At 35.4% G+C, this 12,865-nt stretch overlaps 2 protein-coding genes across 2 annotated transcripts; both read left to right on the forward strand.

Moving 5' to 3' along the window:
- The first annotated feature begins 827 nt into the window (after positions 1-827).
- On the forward strand, positions 828-1,778 carry LOC101989375 (olfactory receptor 10W1-like). Its single transcript, XM_005352006.1, has one exon. The coding sequence runs from the start codon at positions 828-830 to the stop codon at positions 1,776-1,778; it is 951 nt and encodes a 316-aa protein (XP_005352063.1).
- Positions 1,779-11,144: 9,366 nt separating this feature from the next.
- Positions 11,145-12,137, forward strand: LOC101980146 (olfactory receptor 10Q1). Its single transcript, XM_005352233.3, has one exon. The coding sequence runs from the start codon at positions 11,145-11,147 to the stop codon at positions 12,135-12,137; it is 993 nt and encodes a 330-aa protein (XP_005352290.3).
- Positions 12,138-12,865: the final 728 nt, after the last annotated feature.

Here is a 12,865-nt window from a genome sequence, read left to right on the forward strand (position 1 = left end):
ATCAAAATTTCATAATTTGAAATAAGATTATAGGAAACCTTTCTTCAGTCTTATTAAATACATGTTGGTTAATGAAAACGTGAAATGGACATGCCTTATAAGTTCTGCCTATTTATTGAAATTTTGGAGTGATTTTATATTGTTTTGTTCTGCTTTGCCTTTTGAGGAATATACATTTCCCCTCTGGATTTCACATTCATTGTGGAAAATGAAGGGAAATATAGGAAAAGATTCTAGATTGATATTCTGCAGTTCTGTGCAAACTCACAGAAAGTTTTCTTAAGTCTTCATTAGTTTTGTTCATGTCTTAATGTTTTAGGGGAAAGACCTACTGTAAAATAAAAATATCTTCCTTATCTGATAAGCTTAGAGAATTCATAAAAGGAGGCCATGATATTTTGTATCTAGTTGAGTCACTGTCAAATCTAACTTGAAGACTTTGCTCATGACTATTCCTCCCATAACCTGTCTTGCTTCTTTCTTTCCATCTTAATTTTCCATTGTATGATGATTTGTGTGTATAAAATTCACTTGTCACTGATTTAATGTCTCAAAAGACAGTGAAGTATATATATACTGGATCTCCCCATTTCTGTTTGTGGTTTTGGTTAATAGTTTCTCACTCCCAAACTATTTCCAGGTAGACATTAACATGTAGATTTACATGAGACCACATTTTGTAAAAATAGACAAATAAAAGGTATAGTCTGTCTCTCACATCTAAATATATATTTAATTAGTAAAATTAAATCATTATCTATAAGGCAAATACATCGCTCATCTGACATGTATTATTTTCCATTCTAAAGAAAACACCTGTGGACTCAATGACCTGGGAAAACCACTCAGTATTGATGGAGTTTGTGTTCTTAGCCTATCCCAACTGCCCAGATCTACGTACCCTCTGCTTCACTGGAATCAGCCTGGCTTATGCATTGATCGTCTCTGGAAATGTCCTCATTGTGATATCCATAAAGACAGAAGCCCGCCTACATACACCCATGTACTATTTCCTGGGCAGCCTCTCAGGGATAGAACTATGCTACACTGCAGTGGTGGTGCCACACATGCTGGCCAACACCCTACAGTCAGAGAAGACCATCACTCTGCTGAGCTGTGCCACTCAGATGGTTTTCTTCATTGGACTTGGTAGTGCTGACTGCTTCCTCCTGGCTTCCATGGCCTATGACAGATATGTCGCCATCTGTCACCCCTTACAGTACCCTCTCATCATGACTGTAACTATTTGCATCCGCTTGGTTGTGGCTTCTGTGGTCATTGGCTTGTTCCTGTCCTTACAGCTTGTGGTCTTCATCTTCTGTCTTCCCTTCTGTCAGGCTAGAGGCATAGAGCACTTCTTTTGTGATGTCCCACCAGTGATGCGTCTTGTGTGTGGCAAGAGTCATATCCATGAGCTCTCTGTGCTAGTGGCAGCCACACTAGCCATTGCTGTACCTTTCCTTTTCATTGCTACCACCTATGCCTTGATAGTAACTGCTGTGTTCAAACTCCACTCAGCATCTGGTCGCCACAGGGCCTTCAACACCTGCTCCTCTCACCTCACTGTGGTGCTGTTGCAGTATGGATGCTGTGCCTTCATGTACCTGCGCCCCAACTCCAGCTACTACCCCAAGCAAGATCAGTTCATCTCCCTGGTATACACACTGGGAACCCCATTCCTCAACCCCCTCATTTACACTCTGAGGAATGGTGAGATGAAAGGGGCCATAGGGAAAATTCTTACCAGAAATTATCTCTCCCAGAAACTGATAAGATAGAAAAATCCAACAAAATACAATTTAGTCCTATCTAAAGCAAGTCACTGTGTCCTACAAAAGTATTGTCTCAGCTTATTTTGAAATGATGTTCATGGAAACAATAAACATAAAGCACCTTAATGTTTACCTCCGTGTGGTGATATTGTTTTCTATGTGCTTCCTTTAGACTGAGTGATTAGTCTTGTAAGAAAGACATAAACAAGTACATGAGACAAAAATAATGCTAACTGGCCAGTATATGACTTTATATAGGAAAAATTTAGTGTACTGTGCAAGTTTTTGATAAAACAATAAAATTACAGCAGTACTTATGAATTAGGGAATGATTGATTGTAGGGAGCCATTATCAATTACACACCTGAAAAATAAAAACAAATCCATTGTTATCAGAAAACCATTGGAAATTGATGCAAAAGGGAATTTGTTCCAGGAATGGTAACTTTAAGTGGCATAAAAAAAAATCTTTTAACCAATATGATGACAGCAAGCGAAAGAAGGGAGGGCAGTACTATAACTTTTGTGTCTGTTGCTCAATCCTGTAATGTGAAACACAAGTGGATGCATGAGAGCCTGCTACCACGAAGTCATTCTCTTGACATACAAGCTTGTAGAAAGGGAATTTGAGGCCTTGCAACAAAATGAACTAAGTTGTTTATTATACATAAAAGAACATTCTCTAATAAAGTATTGATTAAACAATACTTCAGTTTTTCATTAAGGAATGTAATTCAGCTTTACCTTTGTCTTAAAATTCTATGTATTATTAATGTTACAATTAAATGTTTATGGTATTACAAATGTAGAAATAAAACACATAGCATATAATATACATACCTGTCAACATATTTTATATTAATCTTCAGAAATATTTGCTTTTGGAATAATAGGAGTATTTATGGGTAGAAAGATACAACAGGGCCAATATTTTCAAAAAACTAGTATTAGTAAATTGTCCTAGACAGTGTAATTTCTCCAAAATCAATGGAGATAGTTAGCTGCCAGTTCTCAGCAGCTAAGTATTCAGTTAGACTTGATGGTGTACAGTAAAGGATTCCACGGTGATGTCTTTTCCTTTCCCCATTGTGTGTGCTATATACAATTTAAATAGGGAAGTAGTGATAATTACAAGTTTTTAGCAAGGTTGACAGTTCGCAGCATTGAGATGTTTTCTGTGACACAATATCTGACTGGTTGGAAGTTCCACATGACTTTGGAAGAAATCCTGTGGATTACAAAAGGCTTCCTTGATTTTCAGGGATTTTAAGCTGGCTAATATTATACTGTTTGGATATTGTTTACATTTGGTTATGGAATTTGGATTTAGAGGCTGGGTCTTACTATGTAGCATGGGTTTACATAAAATTTCCTATCTTTTTGCTTCAGTCCCCAAAGAACTGAGAATATACACATGAGCTACTATTCATAAGAAATAGTATGGTTTCAGTTTGAAATGTGTTTGTATAGTTTGTCTATGGTCAAAATATGCAACTGTCATTGTAGATTTGTCCTCTCATATCATTTCCTGGTTTTACTTTTTATTTTTATCCCAAGAAACAGATCTATAATATCAATTTCATGCCACGTATTTTATATTGTTTAATTTTGAGATTGTAATTTAATTACATTTCTCCCTTCTCTTTCCTTCCTCCAAATACTCCAATGTTTCCCTCCTTTATCTTTCAAAATGATGGGCTCTTTTCACTAATTATCATTGTATGCATACATGTATTTTCATATACACATATCTATAAATATAAGCTTTTGGGATATATATATATATATATATATATATATATATATATATATATATATACTTCTGTGTTGTTTCTGTGTTTTGAAAATTTGTAATAGCATTTAAACATGTCAAGCACACTTATGTCTTGCTGAAGTAGCAATTTACCATTAACATGTCTTTTCATTTTTAATTTATTGAGGATTTTTATATAGTAAAATATGGCTACAAAGTTCAACTTTCTTTATACACTCCAGTCACCCAATATTATACCATCTTATTTGTTGTTTAACCTACATTGTCTTATACTTGTCCCAGCTGTGTGCATTTAGTATATTACACAGAGAAAGACAAAAAGGCTGTGGTGGAGCACAAAGAAAGGAATAGGAGAATAATGGCGGTGTTTTGCCATATCACAAATCTTAAGAATGATGACAGTAGCCAGGCTATGGTGGTGCATGTCTTTCATCCCAGCATTTGGGTAGCATAGCCTCCATCTTTGTGAGTTTAAGGTCAGCCTGGTCTACACAGATAGTTCCATGACATCCAGGGCTACACAAATACTTTCTTCAAAAAAGAATGATAAGAATGGTGTTGGTAGCAGTGTTGGTGGTGTTGGAGGTAGTGGTGGTTACATTATGGTGGAGGTCATGGTAACTAATATTTATGATTATGGTGGAAGTGATGATTGTGGCTATGTTGTGGTAGTAATGGCAGTAATGAAGTTGGAGATAGTAAAGAACATTTGTATTGTTTATTACCAATACCTTTTAAAAGCTTATGTTTTGAAGCATTTTAATCCTTGCAAATGTTTTAGGAGGCTCAGACTACTGTTATCCTCAATTTATAGATAGGGGGACTGATATAAATAGAAACCATGAATTTTTTCAAAGGAATGCACTAGTAGAATGAATAAGCTGGACTACAGATAGGCAATGCTGCACTTACACACACGAATCTCATCACTCACTCTTGTGACTCCCTGCTGCTCCTCCTGTTACAGCAAGAAAGCTGTTGAGGGGCAGCAGGGAGGGTACACAAATATACAGTTAATAGCATCCATAATAAAGAACATGATTTCAAACATGTGGGAAGAGGTGAAAAGAAACAAATAAGAAAAAATATGATTATGCTAAGAGTTAGGGTAAAGTTATCAGTTCTAATAAATGCTTTGAAGATTAGAGAGATCTGTGTGGAGAGATGGCTTTGTGAGTAAGAGCAGCCCTTGCTGTGAAAGCATGAGGAACTGTGTTCAAATTCCTAGAACTCATGTCATAATCTGGCATGCTATGCATGCCTGTAACCCTAGTGCTGTGGGAGGTAAAGACAGAAGGATTCCTGGGGTTTTTTTGACATGAGCATAGCTCCAGGTTCTTATCAAGTGAGCGAAGTAGAAGAGGATATCCTATATTCTTCTCTGGCCTCCACAATGTCACTGAAAGTGAGAAAAAAATTTCAAAAAAATCAACAGAAGGAAACTTGATTAAGAAAGGAAAAAAAGGAATAGCTGTACCAAATACTACAAAAAAATGACCATTTAAAAATACTTTACATACTCTGCTTTAAAAAAAAGCCACAGTTCATTGCATTTAAAATCTAACAGACTTATGGTGTTAATGGAGTAATGGAGTCCAATATCTCCCACCAAAGGTGAGAATGTACACTTATGAACTTCCTTATGGCATGAGGATGACAATTGCCACATGCTAGAACTAAAAATAATATCTTGGATCTCCAGAAAGTCTGGGCCAGTGTTGGGTAAGTATGTTACACATGCTTCGAGGTTTGAAGCAGGAATGGGTATCTGTCTTCAGAAACTCTCTTGGGATATCTTACCTGGACCCTAAATCCATCAATTCCCTGTTGGGTGTCAGACAGGAATGACAGATCCTTGCCTGGAATCCCAAGGGAACAATTTTTATAGTGACCACACTGAAAAGTTTCTCCTTAACCTCTGTCTTTTTCTAGATGTATTAAGTTTAAGGGATACCACCAGGGATTTGCCTCTTCAGGGGCTCATTAATTTTGTAGAGATTCCATAAAGGACACTAAGAGGTCTTACTAGATCAGTCAAGAATGGACTCAGCAATTATATCAGAATCTGTTCTATGTTATTGAGGAAGATATACATCTTCTCAGAACTTAAAACTTGGATTATTTTTTTAATTTTATCATTCTCATGGATTTCCTTTTCATTCAATTCTACCCCAACCACTGATTTCTAAGGAATCACTTTCCTCCTGATTGTCAGAATATGAAGAACACCTCCTACTGTCACAGTGACTTTAAAAAGACATCATGCCCTCTTCTTATTCCATGTCTAAGATTTTAACCCCAAACCTTGTGGACTATCATTCTCTATTAACCTGTTTGAAGACTGCTGAAGTTTCTTTAGAGAGCTCCTTTAATCATATGTGGCAGTAACACCTCAGCAGCAAAATCAACTTGTATTTGGTGAGTTTCCTTAGACAGCAAATGGAATAAAATGAATTTGAAACCAGTGAGGGAGTATGTAAAAGACTCCATTTCCTTCATAGTAATTTTCTTCCAACAAATAATAAAAAATGCAATTTCTACAATGCTTGTAACTGAAAGTTAATAATCATGGATGTCAGATTAAAATATGGATCACAAATGAGTTGTTAAAATATACATAAATTTCATTTATAGACATGGAGCACAGAGCTGTGATACATGATTGAATTTTCTAGGACCACGTAAATGATAAGGTCAGGTTAAATCTTGGGTCATCTGTATTTTTGGTATATCTTTGAAACATGAAAAGTCTTATGTAAGAATTATAAGTTCCATGTTGAAATGTTATGTTAGATTAATTGCACCATTTCCTAACAAACTAATATCATGATAATATGTACTGTAAATCTTTAAAAATATAAGGCAATGTTTTCAAATTGACCACTACACTTTTCATTTCCAAAGAAAGGTAGGGAATTCTTGTTCTAAATTACCTAATTTAAACTGAATGGTGATGGTCCACACCTTTAATCTCAGCACTTAGGAGCCAGATGCAAGAGGATCTCTGATGTTTGAAGCCAACCTGGTCTAGAGAGAGTTCCAGGATGGCCAGGGTTACAGAGAGATACCCTGTCTCAAGGAAACCAAAAAAGGAAAGAAAAAAACAGAAAAGAAAAAAAGGAAGAAAGAAAGAAAGAAAGAAAGAAAGGAAAAAAAGAGAAAAAGAAACAATTTAGAATTTAGCTCCCAGAGTCTTTAAATTTCTCTATTTTAATTTGTGTTTTCTTATGAAGATAAGTTTAGCAACCATGACTTTTTATTTTTTCAATTGTGACCAAGACTTGAGTTAATCGTTTAGACTCAGCTAATGTTTGCCTGTTTTATTTGCTGGTAAGTTGTAATGGTCAGGCAGTTGAGGTAAGGATAAGCTTACCAAAATGTTCACAAATGGCATACCTGTCACCAGAGTAGAGGAAACATGATGACCAGGGAAATGCTGCAATGTACAATCTTTAAAACTTATTGGTGCAACAAATACTTCAAAATTTTATTTTTGCACTTTCCACTGTCCATTGATCAGTGGATCAAGGAATAATCAGTGATCTCACCTGAGTTTAATATACTATGTATATCAGATAAACATAAACAGAATAACCATTGGTAAGGAAGAAGTAATAGTCTGTGTAGTCTAAAGTAATTATAGCATAACTGGGTTGTAGAGAACATCACTTAATATTTGCTTTTAAATATGGTTTAAAAATTGAAATAACAAATGAATAACGTTTAGCTCAAACAAAACCAAATAACAAGGTAGAAATATAAAAATGATCAGAACACATAGCCTATGGCCTTGTGGAATTTAATATAACAGTAACTAAAATGTTTATCAAACTAGCTTTGACAGAAATGGATTAAATCATGCATCAGACTCTCAAGAGGCAATACAGACACTTATAAAAATGTATTCTTTATATGAGGATGATGGCAAGGTTGTGATGGTCTCCATAAACAGTCTTCATGAAAGTCATAGAATATTAAGGATGAAAACTGCAAGCAGTGGGTTTTCAGAGACTGTTAAATAATGGAGAAAAGTGTTTGAATTTCACACAGAGACATATGTGCATGCACAAATATGTTTTAAAAATCCTTTGGTAGTGATTTTCAGAATGGTCAATATCAAATTTTCCAATCAAATTTGGATTTATATGATACTTTTAGGGCATGGCCATACCTTGAATATGTGTGCTCTCTTTTTTTACAGTTGCTCTATTGAGATTTGTTCTGGCAGGCATTAGACTCCAAACATCCATGTCTTACTTGATGCACAGAAAGGATCTGTTATGAATCAGATTATAACTGCCTTTCCATCCATTGATGCAATGTTGCTAACTTGGTTTTCATGTGTTAAGATGATAGAATAATTCTTGAAAGTTTTCCTGAACCAAATTCTATCTTGTTTTAATGATATGTGCTTATAATTTTCCTGCTGAAATTCTTTTATTTTGTTTTTAGATTTCTTTATCTCATACCCATTATTACTTATTATTGAAGGCTTAGAGAGCAGCAAACGGTCTGAGAAGATGCATTCCTAAAGAACCTCACCCCCACCTCATTTAAGAAAAAGAGAGATGAAAGAGTAAGTATTCAAGGGGAACACCATCCTGTTGAGAGAGCAGGGAGGAGCCCTCTAGGGACCCAGATAAACCTGAAATGTTAAACATTTAGAACATTTGGTGTTTATAAATTGTTTACAGAGACCATGTTACATGCCTGCCACACATTAGAGAAACAAGAAATGTCAAGTAATTTGATCAGTGTGAAAATTAAATTAGCAGGTAAGAGTATTGAGCTTCAAACTCAGATCTGATCATGAAATTCAATTAATCATCACTCTACTGTCCTGTCTCTTTGCACTCTCTGAAATGTCAAACATAAAACCCCACAATGCCAATATTTAATATTTCCAGGCATATTTCTTAATTTTTGTGAATATATGTAATTTAATATGGTATATTTCTTTACAAACTCATTATCATGAGCTTGTCCAATCTTGTTAGAGTTTACACAGTATCATTTCAAATTATTTTAGAGACTTATCCACAGGCATAATAATAATTTATTAATATTAATAAGCATTTTTTCTTGATGTTACTTTGATTTTTCACTTTTTCTTTTATTTACTCATTTTACACCATGGCCACAGTTTTCCCTCCCTCCTGTCCTCCCAGTGCCCACACCTCTATTCTGCCTCCCCCATCCATCCATTCTTCCATTTCTATTCAGAAAACAGCCAATCTTTTATGGATAATATACAAAACTTGGCCTATCAACTATCAAACGGTATTTTTTTGATTTTTATCAAAACTTGATTTTTATTTCCTCTATTCCATTGAAAATTATTGCAAAAATCTATCTCAATAAATAAAAACCAATTTCTGAAATCAATATTCCTGGTCAAAGTGTATAGGTTTGTTCAAATCTTTTGTTACACATTACCAAGTTGTACTAATATATATGTATGTTCATTATACATGAGAAGAAGCCCATGAACAATACTGCTTGATGGCCAGGAACTAGAGACTGGATAAATCACAATTGTAAAGATGATGTTAGCCTGGCAGTAGTGGTACATGCCTTTAATCACAACACATGAGAAGGAGGCAGGCGGATCTCTGTCAGTTTAAAGTGAGTCAATATAGAAATACTGCCTGTAAAAAACAAAACAAAAAACAAAAAATAAGAAGTGATGCTAGCCCTTCTGTCCTTACACATTCCCTTGGGTGTACAGTGCTTATATATACTGTGTCTCTGAGAAAGCATAAGCCTAATTTCAACTTATACATAGTGAAATAGTCGTTTTTTGTTTATTTTCAGCATTTTCTACCATAAAATGTAATAATTTTTTCTTTTTGACTGTTTGCATTGTATGACACATTTTTAAACATATGACTTTTGGAATTAATAATCTAACTCTTCAACTATGTATGATTTTTCTGAAATACAGGGGCCTAGTTAGTCACATCATAATAGCTTCTGAATATTATTTATTTAGATGGAGAAAATTTGCATAATTTCATTTTTGTGGCCTTCCTAATTAAATAATTTTTGGGTTCAAATATATGAGGCAATTTTACATTTGTAGAATATATATGTGTATATATATATACACACATAAATACTTTCACATATATTGTAATACACATAAGTTTTTATCATATATGTTTCCTGGTCACTGGCAATTTATTTTTTGATTTTCATAATTTTACATTAACAATATATAAATAATGTGTATTTTATGTGTGATTCTTCAAAACACATTGTTTTGCTTTATCATTTCCTAGTCTGGAGGTATATATTCCAATTAAGTACTCAGAAACCTACAGTAGTTATTGAAAAGTTGTTTTCATTACAGTTAACCAGACATATTCCAATGTCCTTGTAAATCTCAGACTGTTTTTCTATTACTTTAGAACACAAATTGCTATACTTGGTGTAGAGATTTTTTGAACAATCTTTTTCTTAAAACTATGTAATACTCTATTTATACCTTATTTTTTAATTCGGTTGCAATCAAAACTGAAAATGTTTAATCTATAATTATTATCTAATACATTATACACATAAGATTATCTTTAATTTGTTTTATAATTTTCATGTATAATTCAATTTGGTACTACATTTTGGTTTTTTTCATCGATTCATATCAGGTAATATTTTTCTAACCATAATACAACTCTGTTAAATTCATTGTCAGCTAAATTTTTATCTTAATTGAAAAGGTTTGGGTCAGAGTAGAAAATCTAGAAAAAAAGTCAAATTAGGGGAAATATATAAAATTTATATGTCATAAAAGATCAGAATGATGATGATTGCTAGTTTGATATGAGGTCCAACTTGAATATAAAGTGAATGTTTCATGAAAATTAGAGTAAGGCCACGATGTAGGGCATGATAATGCTATGAGAAGAAAGGTATTATTGCACAAAACTGCAAAAGAAACCTGAACAACATTTGCAGTTATGGTGTGGAAGCAAGATACAATAAAGTACATACATCATCATTACATATAGGATTGAAACATAGTTAGATAATCTGCAATGATGAAAGCCAAAAAAATTGGTTGCCATTCAGATACAAAAAGTTTAAAGGAATAGGAAAATGTCTGTATAATTTTGTTGTTTATGTTCATCTTAGCAGTGAATTAGTTTTATTGCAAAAATAGTTAAGATCTTTACTTGGAATTTGCATATATACTATTATCTGTACATGTCCTATATGAGAAGAATATATACTAAAATGTGAACTGTGAAGCCACTTATATAATTTTAAACATAGCAACAATATATCTTTGTACCTTATAAAATATATGCAAAAATATACTCTTTTACATTCAAGTAAAATTTGAGCATTTCTCAGTTAAATTAAAATGCTAAAACAAATTGATAAATGTAATTGAGCTGACAAATATATCTATTTTATCTGGAATTTTCCCATAGATAAGCATCTCCATTACTAATGAAGATTTCTAAGGAAAAATATGTCAGACTTTTTATTGTGTATTCATCTCCGAAAACTGGAATTGAAACTCAACTTTAAGAAGTAAACCACGAAGCAAAACTCCGTCCTTGCTTTTCGTCAGTCTCGAAACAACCCAGTAAATGAGAGATCCCCACCCTGCCTCACCCACCTTTTTTCCAGAAGACATACTGGCCAGGAAACCTGTACTCAACCAATCGGGGTCCCCTGAGTTTGTGTTCCGTGTGTTCACCAATGTCCCTGAATTCCAGGCTTTGCTCTTCACCCTTTTCCTCCTGCTCTATCTGATGATCCTCTGTGGCAACACTGCCATCATCTGGGTGGTGTGCACACACAGTTCCCTGCATACACCTATGTATTTCTTCCTGGGCAGCCTGTCTCTCCTGGAAATCTGCTACACCACAGATGTGGTGCCCTTGATGCTTTCCAACATCTTCGGGGCCCAGAAGCCCATATCATTAGCTAGTTGTGGAACACAAATGTTCTTCTTTGTAACTCTAGGAAGCACTGACTGCTTTCTATTGGCAGTCATGGCCTATGATCGCTATGTGGCCATCTGTCATCCACTGCACTACAGCCTCATCATGACCAGGAATCTGTGCATCCAAATGGTGCTGGGTTCCTTGGGCCTGGCACTCTTTCTGTCCCTGCAACTCACTGCCTTAATTTTTACCTTGCCGTTCTGTGGACATCACAGGGAAATCAACCATTTCCTCTGCGATGTGCCTCCCGTCCTGCGGCTGGCCTGTGCTGACATCCATGTGCACCAGGCAGTCCTCTATGTTGTGGGCATCCTGGTGCTTACAGTTCCATTCCTGTTGATTTGCATCTCCTATGTGTTCATTGCTTCCACCATTCTACACATGCGCTCTGCAGAGGGCCGCCAGAGGGCCTTTTCCACCTGTTCCTCCCACCTCACTGTGGTCTTGCTTCAATATGGGTGTTGTAGCCTGGTGTACCTGAGGCCTCGCTCCAGCACCTCAGAGGATGAGGACCGCCAAATTGCCCTGGTCTACACCTTTGTTACTCCATTACTCAACCCTCTGATTTACACTCTTCGAAATAAAGATGTCAAAGGTGCCCTGAGGAACTTCATTGTCAATAAAGCAGTCTGAGGAGAGTTAAAAACATGAAAAGATAACAGAGTACTTGGGTGGGTGACTGTCAGTTAAATCATTAAACTGAAAAGGACAATTATATTATTTATTGTCATTAGAATCACATTGTGATTTGTTTGTTTGTTGTTTTCATCATGCTGTTTTGTTTCATCTAGCATGTTGCCTAGAAAAGCTGGTTAGCAAGAGTACAAATACGTCTCCAGCATGTCTCTTAGAGACAGTTTCACCCATTGCTCTGTATGGCCGCTAGCCTCTTGTCTCTCTCTTCAGCAATTGTGAGGCAGATTCCTTTTCCTCGGAGAAGAGAAATCCATGGTTTGTTGCCCTTGCCAATAACAAAAATGTTGAAAAGCCGGGTGGCAAAGCTGTTCCCATTGGCATCTTTCACATGGACCACATCAAAAGAGCCAGGATGTCTCTCTCTGTTGGTGATCATATCAACTCTTCCCAAACTAGCACCCCTAGTTACCATACACAGGTTACCAGTGTCAAACTTGATGAAGTCGGTTATTTTAACCATTTGTTGCCCAGGATAGCCTGCCTCAATTTTTTGAACTTATAGAATATTTTAAAATGTGAATAAAGCTTCCATATGGAAAGCACTGCTCTATATCACTCTTTTTATGATTCTCTGCTCATAGTGTACCAACTGCTTTGTTGGGGACCTCACAAATTTGCTGCATTTTAACAAAGGCTGTTGCATGTTCATGTGCAGTCTCTTGAGG

This window comes from Microtus ochrogaster, chromosome 8, assembly GCF_000317375.1.
Source record: "Microtus ochrogaster isolate Prairie Vole_2 chromosome 8, MicOch1.0, whole genome shotgun sequence".
NCBI classification, from domain to species: Eukaryota; Metazoa; Chordata; class Mammalia; order Rodentia; family Cricetidae; genus Microtus; species Microtus ochrogaster.

Bases quoted from the DNA above. Each gene is read 5' to 3' on its own strand.
- LOC101980146 (XM_005352233.3), top strand. From the start codon at position 11,145: ATGAGAGATCCCCACCCTGCCTCACCCACCTTTTTTCCAGAAGACATA.
- LOC101989375 (XM_005352006.1), top strand. From the start codon at position 828: ATGACCTGGGAAAACCACTCAGTATTGATGGAGTTTGTGTTCTTAGCC.